Genomic DNA, 15,392 nt, shown 5'->3' with positions numbered 1-15,392 from the left:
CCAAAATGTCCAAATATGTCTGTGCCTGTATCTCCATATTTATTCATTTCCTGGGATTAAATGCGTCTTCCTCAGTACTCGTTCTTCAGCATCTTTTTTCTCTTTCATCTTAATTGTTGTATGTATTATTTAAAATGTAGGTAGTATGTCATTCCTAATTATTACAGTACTTTTATCATTTCTAGTGATGGCATAGTCCAGGATACCAATGCTAATCTTGGCATTTCAAGTAATTAGAAGTGTATGTATTATAGTAGTGGTCTTGTTTGCTGCCCAGCCATTATCTGATCAAGTATAATTGGGTAGGTCATAGGAAAAATAATAATTCTTATGCCATCTGGGCCTTGGAAAGACTTCTATGGCAAGAATTATAGGCAGGCTTTAAGAGAGCCTTGCCCTAGAGAACAAATGTATGGACACCAAGGGGAGAGAGCAGGGGCGGGGCGGGGTGGGGGGGTGGGATGAACTGGGAGATTGGGATTGACATGTATACACTAATGTGTATAAAATAGATAACTAAAAAGAACCTGCTGTATAGCACAGGGAACCCCACTTCACTGTACAGTAGAAACTAACACAACATTGTAAAACAACTATACCCCAATTTTTTTAAAAAAAAAGCCTTGCCTAAGATTTTTCTTTTTTAAAACTGTTCTCATCCATGCTGTATTTACACAGTGTTTTTGAACATGGCCATAATATACATAGGGTTGGGGAATATGTTTAATTACTTTTAGGTACTGTTCTCTTATCTGTTAAATGGAAATAATAGTGATTAACCTGTGAAAACCACTAAAAGGTTTTAAGCAGTTATTTCTCAGAATAAAATAGACTTTATTACTAAATACCACTCATTATTTTTAAGCACTTTTTATAACCAGGTAAATAGACTCTGTATTAAACATAGTATAGACTGAATTTTAAAACTTCTTGAAAAATATAAATTAGAGAGTTTTATGAGACTGTGTAAGGTAAACTGATTTCTTGGTTTCTCTTTGTAAGACACACTTGGGATTTTTAAATTAAGTTTTTATTCCAATTATTTCCTTATAGTAAAATATTTAATTGCTTTTATTTAATTTAGGCATGGAAGTATTTTGAACCGAGAGTCACCAACAGATAAGAAGCAGAAAGTTGAGCGCAGTACATCACATGATTTTGACCCCACAGGTAAAGCGCTTTGTTCTGCCAAAGAATATTGAGAGTAGTGAAGTTTCCAGTAATAACACTTTAAGCTGCATGACCACCTGAAACACTCAGCAGTAGCTGTTTGATCTGTTTAAGACTCTCCTTCCTCTTCAATTACATAATATAAAACCTTTGCACTCAGGAGGAATACAAGCATTTTTAACTTTCAACACTATGGATTCCACTATGGAAGCATCGTTATAGACTCTATTATATTTTAAAATAATGATGATAATAGAAATGGTTATTGTATCATAATTGGAGATTTTGGTCAGACCAAGAACTTGGGTAAATCCTAGGTATGAACAGTAGTATGTTTATAAAATCAAGGCTATAATCAAGGCTTGATAACAACTACATATTCTGTAGTCATCTAAAAATTCAGGTGTGATCATGGTAAATTGGAGTATTAGATAAAATAATTTAAAATTGATGATCATCTCATTTTAGAATAAGCAAATGAATAGAAATCCCTTTTTCTTCAAAGAGTATTCTAAACTCAGACAGCTGTCTTTCAACCTCAGTAGTGTTGATCTTTCCTAGAGTTTTCATGCTGGTAGACTTTTGACTGTTTATATTCTTAATTTTGTATCTATAGGGTGAACCCCTCTTGTAATGTATAGGCCTTTGCTTTCCCCTTGTAAACCCACTCAGTATTTAATTTATAAAAATTGCTTGATAATTTTGCTTTTGTCATTTGAAACTTATTCTTTGTTCATATACTCTTTTATTACTTGTATGTTCCTATGACAAAAGATGAAGTAAGTAAATGCTAAGGTCTCAGATACATAAATATATCTATTTTTAAGTATTTTCACTTAGAAGTAAAATTTTTAATTTTTAATGGAGTATTTTTTGTGTCTAATTAAGGTTGTTTATACTTTTAGTATAGACTGCTAGTTTATTTTGAAAAATATAAATATTATCTAGGAAGGGAAGAATGGGAGGTGAATAGCTACTAAGTTACCTGCATCTTGGGTGGTAGGTGAAAAATCCCAATCATCAATGTAGGAGGCTTTGGTGGTGGAAGTATGTAATATGTAAGTTCTTGCATCTCCATTAAGAAAAATCCTTTATTTCTGACACCTAATTTTGATGTCATAGGGCTCAGAGGCTTTCATTTATATGATTAGTTACTGTCTTGATAATTAGTGTCACATGTTTCTGCCCTGTGCTCATGGAAGCATTATAGTCTTGTTAGATTGACTTAACTCTGTATTGGTCATCTGTGATGTGCCTATCTCCAAAGACAGGTTAGCAAAGTGGTATTCAGTGCCTCATAATGAGATTATTACAGCTTTTAGTGCTTTTGTCATCTCTACAATTGTCAGATGATATATTTTGTAGACTTCTCATGTATTGTTTTGTTACATATTTTTATTGCACTGTCTTTTCTTTGATAAATCTAAAGTATGTCATTACCTGTGCTGTTCGTGACTATTCTAAGGGCTATCACCTGTGATGTTCATACTTTGTGTTTGCACGATTTAACTTGATCATGATTCATTCTTTTTTCCCCCATGAATTTTTCCCCTTACATTGGTCTCCATATTTTCTATATCTCTCTCCTTTTCTCCCGCTCCTGTGCAGATAGCTCCTCCAAGAAGACAAAGTCTAGTTCAGAGGAGAGTAGATCCGAGATATATGGTAAGCTAATGTAGCCCGAGATATATGGTAAGCTAATGTAGCCAATTCAGCCTTGCACCTTGGAGCTTGCTTCATGCTGTTTCTTTTCTTTCTTTCTTTTTTTTTTTTTTAACTGCAGTCTCTTTTGTGTCTGCTCTGCATGGCATGATCTATTGCAGGGAAAGGGAGCCTGGGGTTTTAATGTGGCTGTGATGTGGAAGCTTAAGGTTGCTAGAAACTAACATTGTAGAGTAAGAATAGGCACATTACCCATCTTCTCTTTCGTCTTGTTTATGTTAGGAAAGTGATTATCTCTAATATGTTTGGGTCAAGTTTCTCCAAATAACATGGATGAGCTTTGAATTCTTGGCATTTTCTTCCCATGTCCCGTTTGCAGAGTTTGGATCATGTAGAATTTCATCAGTGCTACCAGTCTTTTTCTCTAAGTATAGTACTGGTATAGTTTGATGTGTTAGCAGTTCTTTGGAATTTTAATTTTATTTTTAATTGTTTATTTTTAATTGCCTCATCATCTGGAAATGCTGTTCTTGTGTAATTTATCTACAACAGCAAAAATAGCCTAAGCATTTTATTTTTGTAGCATGAAGAATGTCTCTGCCTTTCATAAGTTTCCCTAAAGCTTATTCTGAATGGGAAAATTTCAGAATGACACCTTTAAAAAATAATCTTCACAAAGAGCAGCTTTAACCTGAATGGTCAAGTTTTGCAACAGATGATTAAAACACTAATATTTCCAGGCTATGTCCTGTCTTCCAAAGATAATATAAACCATGTTTGTGAATTTCAGACATATTTTTCCTTTTCCTTCTGCATAGTTTTACCTGTCCTCTTTTCTTGATTTGGCATCTAATTAGTGTTTTGAGAAAAGTGGATAAGAGAAGCACTGCCTGGAACCTAGACTTTTTTTTTTTTTTTTTTTTGCGGTACGCGGGCCTCTCACTGTTGTGGCCTCTCCCGTTGCGGAGCACAGGCTCCGGACGCGCAGGCTCAGTGGCCATGGCTCACGGGCCCAGCCACTCCGCGGCATGTAGGATCTTCCCGGACCGGGGCACGAACCCGTGTCCCCCTCATCGGCAGGTGGACTCTCAACCACTGCACCACCAGGGAAGCCCTAGACTTTTAAAATAATCTCTGAAAGACCAGTAAGTTTTTTTTTTTAAAAGAAGAATCCAAATTTGGCCTCAAAGGAAAACCAGGTCTTCTCCAATAGAGGCTGAAAGTCTTATCAAGTGGAAGTTTCCTTGGGTGTAGCTGTTTCCTAGCTTGATATACACATGAAAGGAAAAAATACATGAAAATGCCCCCTTTCTCTTTTAAGATACTTTATAATTTATATCTCCTGACACTTGAACACATAATGTCAGATACTATTTAGTATTATGAGGCCTGTGTTTGATTATAAATCAGTTAATGCTTTTGTGTTAGATACATACATATAGTTCTTTGCTTGGGTTTATGTGACCAGTACTTTTTCTGTGTAGTTAAACCTTTTACAGTAGTTCAACAGGAAATGTGTGCCATGCCCTATAGCATGTCAAGTTCATGCTTTTTCTTCCTTCCAAAGTATTTGGCTCCTCATAAGTTCTTGAGACCGTGTCTTTCTGTTCTATATAAAGAACTTCCTATGGTTTATTCTCTTCTTAGGAATGTGAACACTATCTTTATAGCACCATTCTTTTCCAGCAACCTTTGCAATGTTGTAATTTCATCTCCCCCACCATTTTCCTAGATCTGTGGTATGTATGCAAAAGCTTGCTGTTTGCTTTGGATGAGACTAACAATTTAGGAATCCATGACTAGAAATAGTATACTAAGATTTTTCTTACCAGAGATGGGAATATTAACACTAGTTCAGACATGCCATTGGCTTGGTAGTAATAGAAACATTTTAAGTGGTAATGGGGAAGTAAGGTGTGGCTTCTCTGTGTTTGTTTCTTGAGAACCCTTGAAATACCTTTTTTGGAAGGAACTGAGCCATGAGTTCTCAAAAGAACTTTTGAGAGGGATGAGTTGATCAGAACAGAGTTAGCATGCTAAATTAAATCTCTTTGACATTACAAATATTTTATCACCTGTGTGAATAGACTTCTTCAGACTGTGTGCAGTTAGCGTGGGTGAAAAGGAATCTCTAGAGAGTTATGGAAAGCTTGGAAATACTGGAATATGACTGAGTAGAATCATAGCAACTGGTGACATTGCTTTAGTGTAGGGTCTCTTAACAAGCCCACTTTTAACTTCTAAGATTATACATTGTCTTCTCTTGGGGTAAAATTGTTAGCTGGGTACTTCACACAAATACTAGTCATTCACTTACAAATTATTTATTTAAACTTTCCTAGCCATTTTTAGAGCCATTTTGTGAGATAGATTTACTTTGCTCATTTTAAGAGGAAACCAAATGTTTGTTTTGTATTCACTTCTTTGTTAAGTTTCTGCCCAGCGCAGTAGGTCAATATTTGTTCCTTTTCCCCTTATTTTCCCCTCTGAACCTTTTGGAGTCTGTTGACCATGTACAGGTATATTTTCTGATCTGCAATTTTAATGATGCTTAATTTTCTATTTTCCTTACTAATATCGTAATAGAGAAATTTTGTGGGGGTTTGAGGAATATGAGAGATTTAACAGGGCAATTTTGAGTTAGTCTACAGCTTCTGTCTTGGTGTCCTGAAGAGATTACAGCTGATGATATTATGTACAAGAAAATAAACCATGTCTTTTTGAAACTGTCTTAGTCTATTTCAAAAAGACTTCTGTAACAAAATACCAGAGGGGCTTCTATAACAAAATACCAGAGACTTGGCTTAAACAACAGAACTTTATTTTCTCACAGTTTTGGAGACTAGAAATATGCAGTCAGGCTGCCAGCATTGGTCAGGTTCTGGTGAGAGCTCTTCTCTGGGTTTAAAGACGGCCACCTTCTTGCTTTGTGCTCACATGGTCTTTTCCTTGGTGCAAGCATGTGTAGAGAGGGAAACAGAACAAACTGTTTGGTATCTTATAAGGATACTAATCCCAGCATGAGGGCCTCACTCTTATGACCTTATTTAACCCCAGTTCCTCCCCAAAGGCCTCATTCCCAAGTACTATCATGTTGAGAGTTAGGGTTTAAACATATGAATTTTGTGGGGGTGACACAAACATTTAGTCCATAACAGAAGCGAATTGTTAGGTCTTGAAATATCCAGGTTTGGATACTTCAGAGTGTCTTTTCTTTTAATTCATATTTCTTTTTATTCCAGCTTCTCATATCTGTCAAATGAAAACTTCTTGGTTTGATTTTTACTCTCACCAAGTTATTATTCTCTGTTCTTTCTTCAACCTTGCAAAGAGCATTCTGCATGAACCTTCTGTGTCCTCATAAATCACTCACTTCCTAACCTCTTAAAATCTGAACACATACTATCTGGAAGGTGAATCAAAATATCCAACTTGAAAATTTATGAACTTTTTCTCAGTTCTCACCTTCCCCTTGTGCCATTAGGCAATGTTGATGCCCTTTCTTTGGTGTATATAATATTAAATCAACCTATTTCTTTTCTCTTTATAATGGTTTTGTCTTTTCTGTACTTGCTTTCTTTTTCCTTCTTATAAATATAGGCATGACTCAAGTTTCTGTCCCTGATCTTTCTCCCTGTTTCCAGTCTCATATTTATAACTGTTTGCTGAATCCTTGCACTCTAACTATCCTTAAAATCCATATGAGCAATCTGGAATTTATCATTGTTAACTATGGCTGGAAATCAGTCTTCCCCTTGATTTCCCTGATTCTTTCAATGACTTGGTCATTTTCCCATTTACTTAGTCTTATTTTCTTAAATTTATCTTTGACTTCTCCGTTTCTCTTGTCCCTTATTGTCAACTACTTGTCAGGTTTAATTGGTTCTGCCATCACATTATTTTTCACCCCCTGCTGTTTGGTTTCATCTCCACTGCTTTGTTCAGTTTGTCATCATGTCATTAGACTATTTTAATAGACCCATAACCTTCTTTCATGTTTATTTCACATTGATTCACTTCCTTTTCTCCATTCTACTGTATTCAGTCAGATGAGTGTTACTAAAGTAAGGATTTGGTCATTCACTTTTTGGGAAAGTACAAATAGTTATTAAGATATGCCATAATTTGTTTCCAATTCATCATTCTCCATCAATCTAGTACGGTTCACCCAAAAGTACCAGACTGTCCTCCAAATTTTCCTTTCCCAAATGTGGCTTGGTCCTCTTTCTTTGCTCATGCCATTCCCATTGTTTTGAATGGATTATCTCCTATAACTCGCTATTAGAATTCTCCCCATCCTTCACGGCCTAGGTTCAAATACTGCCTCTTTCATAGGGGTTTCCTAGGTTTACCCAGTTACTTTTGTTGTCTCAACTTTGACATCCTGCTTTGTATCAAGTTATTTGTATTTACATTCATCTTTGCATCTCCCATAAGGCCTGACACACTGGAGTCACTCAGTTAAGTGAGTTTTGAATGAGTGGTTGTTGAGATTGGGATGAAGTATTTTAGTAAAGAGAATTGATGGAATACAATGTTGATTCATCATAATTGGATTTTTCTTTCCTTTGAAAAATTTTAAGGTAGAAGAAAATGTAACTTTGAAAAGAGACTTACTGTTGGTTATAGTCTAAAAGAATGAAATCGGCATGCTTGGAACTTAAGCCTCCTCTTGCTGGCAGCATTATGCATTTAGAATCAAGAAACTTCTTAATCAAAGGATTATCTGAGGTCTAACTCATAAAACATGATGTCTGCCCGCAGTTTAAAAATGAGCTGTTTTTATGGAGTTGCACATGGTCTTTCTCCACACCCTTCCCTGAAGCTAATTTTTAAGAGGTGAGACTTAGAGAAGTTTGGTCATACAATAAAATCAAAGGTGAAGAAAGACTAATGTGCTTTTCCTAAAGTAAATGCAGTATGAAAGGTTTAGCATGTTGCCTTGCATTTTCATTCGTTTTCTGTTTGGCAATATAGTTGTTGCATTGTTCAAGGAATGTATGACAGTGAAACTTGAGAGTACTTTTTCACCTTTTCAGAATACCTTAAAGACTTCTTCCCCTCCCCACAGCAAAGCATTACAAAGACTTAATTTTTTTCACTTTCAAAATACAATCCTTGATAATTCACTTTTGAGTAAAAAAAACAGTCTTTTTTATATGGGTTTCAAATGCTGCATTGGAAAGGGGGATCAAGGTGGTGGAGTAAGAGGATATGGAGCTCATCTACTCCTAAAAACATGAAAAATACATCCACATGAGGAAAAATTCTCACTGAAAACTAACTGGAATCTGGCAGAAAAACTCCTATACAACCAAGGCTGCAAGAAAGAGTCCCACATAATTGGGTAGGATGGGAAGAAAAACATCAGGCTGAGATCTCTGCCCTTAGAAGGGAACTAAGAGGAAAAGGGAGATAGCATGGGTGGACACTCACCCTGGGGAGCCACAGACTGGGCATCCCAGTTCTGGGATCCTGTGTAGAGGAGACAGGCCTCCTTGGCTGCTTGGAGAACCAGTGGGACAAATAGAAAGGCTGGAGAAGCCTAGACTCGACTTGTGAGGAGTATGCAGGTACTGGCTTGCCATCAAAACACATATTTAAAAGGAACAGAGCCAGTTGGAGCCTGACCATCAGAGATTCTGCTCCAGCAACTTGAGAGCAGACTCCACCCCTGACGAGGCGGTGACTGCCACTGAGTAGAGAGGAAATCTAGCCTTAGACCCTGTGCAGCCTCTAGTTCCCCCAACACCAGCCACACTCCCTATCAAGGTGATAGTGGCTAGCATACCCTGAGGAAAAATGTGGCTGGCATCTACATCAAGTTCAGCCCTCACACCAGAGACAGTGGCATATACAGTCTACAGTGGGATGCTCCCAAATAAAAACATCCCTCAAGACCACAATGGATAACTATTTCACCTAAATTCATAGAGACAGAGAACATTAAGTAAAATGGTAAGGAAGAGGAACTACTCTCAAAAGAGCAAGAGAAAACCCCTGAAAAAATAAATAATGAAACAGAGATAATCAGTCTACCAGATAATTAATTCAAGAAGTTTGTTATAAAAATGCTAAATGAATTAAGAAAGAGAACTGATCTAAGCACAGATCATTTTAACATGGAACTAGAATCCATAAAGAAGACCCAATAAAAAATAGATAATTCAACTTCTGAGATAAAACGCAGTCTAGAAGCAACGAATAGCAGACTGAATGACACAGAAGAACGCATAAGTGATCCAGAGGATAGACTAATGCAGATCACCCAATAAAGCAACAAATAGAAAGACAAATAAAAAAAAATGAAAGCAACATATGAGAACTTCAGGATAATATAAAACATGCCAATGTTTATATTAAAAGGGTTTCAGAAAGAGGAGAGAGAGAGACAAGGGGATCAAACATGTATTTGAAGAAAGTATGACTGAAAACTTTCCGAACCTAACGAAGGAAACAGATACAGAAAGTACAGAGGGTCTCAAACAAGATGAACCCAAACAGACCCACACCAAGACATATCATAATTAAAATGGCAAAAGGTAGTTAAAGGTAAAGAGAGAAGTCTAAAGGCAGCAATAGAAAACCAAAGAGGTATACACAAGGGAATCCCCATAAGGCTATCAGTTGATTTCTCTGCAGAAACTTTGCAGGCCAGAAGGGGGTGGCATGGTATAGTCAAAGTGCTGAAAGGGAAAAACCTGCAATCTAGGGTACTCTACCCAGCAAGATTATCATTTAGAATAGAAGGAGAGGTAAATAATGTCTCAGAAAAGCAACAACTAAAAGAATAAAGCAATACTAAGCCTACCATAAAAGAAATGTTGAAAGGTCTTCTCTAAATGGAAAAGAAGTAAGAATCTACAGGAAAGGGAAAATCCCAATGGGAATGGTAAATATACAGTAAGGATTGAAGATCACTTTTAAAAAATTGTAAAAGCAGCTATAAATACAATAAACAGTAAAGGGATAAGCATGAAGATATAAAATATGACCTCAAAAACACAAAATATGTGGGAGAGGAGTAAAAAATGTAGATCTTTTAGAATGTTTGAACTTCAATGATTATCAGTTTAAAGCAAGTAGATACAATTATGGGTCAACATATATGAACCCAGTGGTAACCACAAATCAAAACCCTACAGTAGAGGGTACTGTAAAAGAAAGGAAGAAAGGAATTCAAGCATACTACAAAAGAAAATCATCAAACCACAATGGCAGAAACAAAAAGAAGAGGAAATGAACAAAGAACTACAAAAACAACTGCCAAACAAGGAATAAAATGACATAAGTACATACCTATCAGTAATTACTTTAAATGTCAGTGGACTAAATGCTCCGATCAAAAGACATAAGGTGGCTGACTGGATTAGAAAACAAGAGCCTTCAATATGCTGCCTACAAGAGACTCACCTCGGGGTGAAAGATGTACACAGACCGAAAGTGAGAGGATGGAAAAAGATATTTCATGCAAACAGAAACAACAAGAAAGTGGGGGTAGCAATACTCATATCAGACAAGGTAGACTTTAAGACGAAAGCTATAATGACAGAGAAGGGATAAAGGAATCAATACAAGGGATTATACAATGAAGAAGGGATCAATGCAGGAAGAGGGTATTACACTCGTTAAGATATACACACCCAGTATAGGAACACCTAAATATACAAAGCAAATACTAACAGATGTAAAGGGAGAAACTGACAGTAATACAGTAATAGTAGGAGACATTAACACCCCACTGTCCTCAATGGACAGATCATCCAGACAGAAAATCAGTAAGGCAACAGAGGTCTCAAACGACACAGTAGATCACTTTGACTTAATTGATACCTACAGGACACCACATTCCCCCCAAAAATGTAGAATACACATTCTTTTGAAGTGCACATGGAACGTTCTCCAGGATAGATCACATACCAGGTTACAGAACAAGCCTCAACAAATTTAAGAGCATAGGAATTATATCAAGCATAATTTCCAACCACAACAGTATGAAACTAGAAATCAACTACAGGAAAAGAACAAACATGTAGAGACTAAACAATATGCTACTGAAAAACCAATGGGTGAATGATGAAATCAAAAAGGAAATTGGGAAATACCTTGAGACAAATGAAAATGAAAACACAACTTTCCAAAATCTATGGGGTGCAGCAAAAGCAATTCTAAGGGAAGTTTATAGTGATACAGGCCTTTCTTAAGAAACAAGAGAAATCTCAAATGACAACCTAACCACCTAAAAGATTTAGAAAGAGAACACACAAAGCCCACAGTCAGTAGAAGGAAGGAAATAGTAAAGATTAGAGAGGAAATAAATTAATTAGAGATAAAACAATAGAAAAGATTAATGAAACCAAAAGGTGTTCTTTGAAAAGACAAATAAAATCGATAAACCTTTAGCCAGATTCACTAAGAAGAAAAAAGGATGCAAATGAGAAATGAAAGAGAATAAAAACAAAAATAAACAAATAGGACCTGTTCAAACTTATAAGCTTTTGCACAGCAAAGGAAACCATAAACAAAATGAAAAGGCAACCTACAGAATGGGAGGAAATATTTGCAAATGATGTGACCAACAAGGGCTTAATTTCCAAAATATACAAACAGCTCATACACCTCAACAACAACAACAAAAAACAACCCGATTGAAAAATGAGCAGAAGGCCTAAATAGACATTTCTCCAAAGAAGAAATACACATGGCCAATAGGCACATGAAAAGATGCTAAGCATCGCTAAGTATTAGAGAAATGCAAATCAGAACTACAATGAGGTACCACCTCACCCTTGTCAGAATGGCCATCATTAAAAAGTCTACAAATAACAAATGCTGGAAAGGGTGTGGAGAAAAGGGAACCCTCCTACACTTTTGGTGGGAATGTAAGTTGGTGCAGCCACTGTGGAAAACAGTATGGAGGTTCCTCAGAAAACTAAAAATAGAATCATCATATGTTCCAGCAATCCCACTCCTGGGCATATATCCAGACAAACCTATAATTCGAAAAGATACATGCACCTCTATGTTCATAGCAGCACTATTCACAATAGCCAAGACATGGAAACAAACTTTCATTGACAGATGAATGGATAAAGAAGATGTGGTACATATATACAATGGAATACTACAGCCATAAAAAAGAACAAAATAATGCCACATTTGCAGCAACTTGGATGCAGCTAGAGATTATCATACTAAGTGAAGTAAGTCAGAAAGAGAAAGACAAATACCATATGATATCATTTATATGTGGAACCTAAAATATGACACAAACGAACCTATCTATGAAACAGAAACAGAATTACGGACGTAAACAATAGACTGGTGATTACCAAGGGAGAGAGGGGTGGGAGAGGGATGGATTGGGAGTTTTGGATTAGCAGATGCAAACTGGTATATATAGAATGGATAAACATTTATGTCCTACTGTATAGCACAGGGAACTATATTTTATATCCTGTGATAAACCATAATGGAGAAGAATATGAAAAAGAATGTGTATATATGTATAACTGAGTCACTTTGCTGTACAACAGTAATTAACACAACATTGTAAATCAACAATACTTCAATTAAAAAAATACCAAAAAACAAAACAAACAAATAAAAAAAAGAAATGAAAGAGGAGAAATAGCATCTGATACCACAGAAATACAGAAAATCATAAGAGAATACCATGAACAGGTATGTGCCAACAAATCGGACAACCTAGAAGAAATGGACAAATTTCTAGAAACGTACAGCCTGCCAAGACTGAGTCAAGAAGAAACAGACAACTTGAACAGACTGAACACTAGAAGTGAAGTTGAGTCTATAATTAAAAAAAAAAAAGCTCCCAGCAAACAAAAGTCCTGGACCAGATGGCTTTGCAGGGGAATCCTGCCAAACATATAAAGAACTTATACCTATCCTTCTTAAGCTATTCCAAAAAATTGAGGAGGAGGGAACACTCCGAAATTCATTCTATGAGGCCACCTGATACCAAAACCAGACAAAGACATTATAAAAAATTACAGGCCAGTATCTTTGATGAATATAGATGCAAAAATCCTCAACAAAGTATAAGCAAACGAAATCCTACAATACATAAAAAGGATCATATACCATGATCAAGTTGGATTTATTCCAGGGTCACAAGGATAGTTCAGCATACACAAATCAATGTGATACACCGCATTAGCAGAAGGAAAGACAAAAGTCACATGATCATCTCAACAGATGCAGAAGCAGCATTTGACAAAATTCAGCATCCATTCATGATGAAAACTCCCATCAAAGTGGGTATAGAGGGAACATATCTCAACATAGTAAAGGTAAAACAAACACACAGCCAACGTAATACTCAACAGTGAAAAGCTGAAAGCCTTCCTGCTAAATTCAGAAACAAGGCAAGGATGCTCACTCTCACCACTTCTGTTTAACATGGTATTGGAAGTCCCATCCACAGTAATCAGAAAAGAAAAATAAATAAAAGGTATACAGATTAGTAGGGAAGAGGTAAAACTGTCACTCTTTGCAAATGACATGATACTCTATTATAGAGAATACTAAATTCTCTGCTGAGAAACTACTAGAACTAATAAATGAATTCAGGAATGATGCAGGATACAAGATTAATATACAGAAATCTGTTGTGTTCCTATACACTAATAATGAAATATCAGAAAGAGAAAGTAAAAAAGACAATTCTGTTTAAAATCACATCAAAAAAATAAAATTACTAGGAATAAAATTAAGCAAGGAAGTGAAAGAACTTTACTTTGCAAACTGTAAAACTCTGATGAAGGAAATTGAAGATGATTCAAAGAAATGGAAAGATATCCCAGGCTCTTGGATTGGAAGAATTAATATTAAAATGGCCATACTATCCAAAGCAATCTACAGATTTAAATGCAGTCCGTATCAAAGTACCCAGGACATTTTCTGCAGAACTAGAACAAATAATTCTAAAATTTATATGGAACTACCAGAGACCTCAAATTGCCAAGGCAATCCTGAGACAAAAGAATAAACTGGAGGTATAACCCTCCCAAACTTCAGACTATACTACAAAGCTACAGTAATCAAGACAGCATGGTATTGGCACAGAAACAGGCACATAGATCAATGGAACAGAATAGAGAGCCCGGAAATAAATCCATGCATCTACAATCAATTAATCTACAACAAAAGAGGCAAGGTATGCAATGGAGAAAAGACAGTCTCTTCAACAAGTTGTGCTGGGAAAGCTGGACAGCCATGTGTAAAACAATGAAATTGTAACATTCCCTCACACTATATACAAAAATAAACTCAAAATGGTTTAAAGACCTAAATGGAAAATCTGAAACCATAATACTCCTAGAAGAGAACATAGGCAGAACACTCTTTGATATAAATTGTAGCAAAGTTTTCTTGGATCAGTCTCCTGAGGCAAAAGAAATAAGAGCAGAAATAAACAAGTGGGACCTAATTAAACTTAAAAGTTTTGCACAGCAGAAAACGAAGAGTACCTATGGTATGGGGAAAAATATTTGCAAATGATGTGACCAGCAAGGGGTTAATATCCAAAGTATACAAACAGCTCATACAATTCAATATTGAAAAACAAAACAAAACAAAACCCAAACCAATCAAAAAATGCGCAGAAGAATTGAATAGACATTTTTCAAAGAAGATATGCGGATGGGTAACAGGCACGTGAAAAGGTGTTCATCATTGCTAATTATTAAGAAATGCAAATCAAAACCACAATGAAGTATCACCTCACACTTGTCAGAATGGCTACCATTAAAAAGTCTAGGGCTTCCCTGGTGGCGCAGTGGTTGAGTCCGCCTGCCGATGCAGGAGACACGGGTTCGTGCCCCGGTCCGGGAAGATCCCACATGCCGCGGAGCGGCTGGGCCCGTGAGCCATGGCCGCTGAGCCTGCGCGTCCGGAGCCTATGCTCCGCAACGGGAGAGGCCACAACAGTGAGAGGCCTGTGTACCGCAAAAAAAAAAAAAAAAGTCTACAAATAAGTGTTAGAGAGGATGTGGAGCAAAGGGAACCCTTGTACACCATTGGAGGGAATGTAAATTGGTGCAGCCACTGTGGAAAACAGTTTAGAGGTTCCTTAAAAAACTAAAAATAGAACTGCCATATGAGTCAGCAGTTCCACTCCTGGTTATATATCTGGAAGAACGAAAACACTAATTTGAAAGGACATGTGCACCACAATGTTCATAGCAACACTATTTACAACAGCCAAGATTTGGAAGCAACTCAAGTGCTTGTCAGCAGATTATTGAATTAAGAAGATGTATATAGCACAGGAACTACACTCAACATCTTGTAATAACCTATAATGGAAAATCTGAAAATATATATATGTATATAACTAAATCGCTTAGCTGTACACCTGGAGTTAACACAATATTGTAGGTCAACTATAGTTCAGTTTCAAAAAAAGGATGTCTTGTGTATACACACACATAGAGACACATACACACACACCAAGGAATATTACTCAGCCATAAAAGAAAAATAATGCCATTTGCAGCAATGTGGATGGACCTAGAGAGCATTATGCTTAGACAAAT

General features: G+C 36.4%; 1 protein-coding gene across 3 annotated transcripts in view; it reads left to right on the top strand.

Annotated features, from left to right (window-relative positions):
* The window catches only part of ARHGEF12 (Rho guanine nucleotide exchange factor 12), a 144,120-nt gene that overhangs the window by 63,639 nt on the left and 65,089 nt on the right, over positions 1 to 15,392 (top strand). For 2 of the 3 annotated variants that reach the window (XM_082659429.1, XM_082659428.1), the window contains exons 3-4: positions 1,085 to 1,170; positions 2,779 to 2,835. In XM_082659429.1, the coding sequence (XP_082515555.1) occupies positions 1,085 to 1,170; positions 2,779 to 2,835 (143 nt within the window). Of the gene's footprint in view, positions 1 to 1,084; positions 1,171 to 2,778; positions 2,836 to 2,856; positions 2,863 to 15,392 lie in introns of those variants that run through there. The other variant, XM_082659430.1, reaches the window with a different exon arrangement.

The sequence above is a fragment of the Grampus griseus genome, assembly GCF_964374135.1.
Source record: "Grampus griseus genome assembly, chromosome: 8".
Lineage (NCBI taxonomy): Eukaryota > Metazoa > Chordata > Mammalia > Artiodactyla > Delphinidae > Grampus > Grampus griseus.
This window is presented reverse-complemented; position numbering and strand designations above follow the sequence as displayed.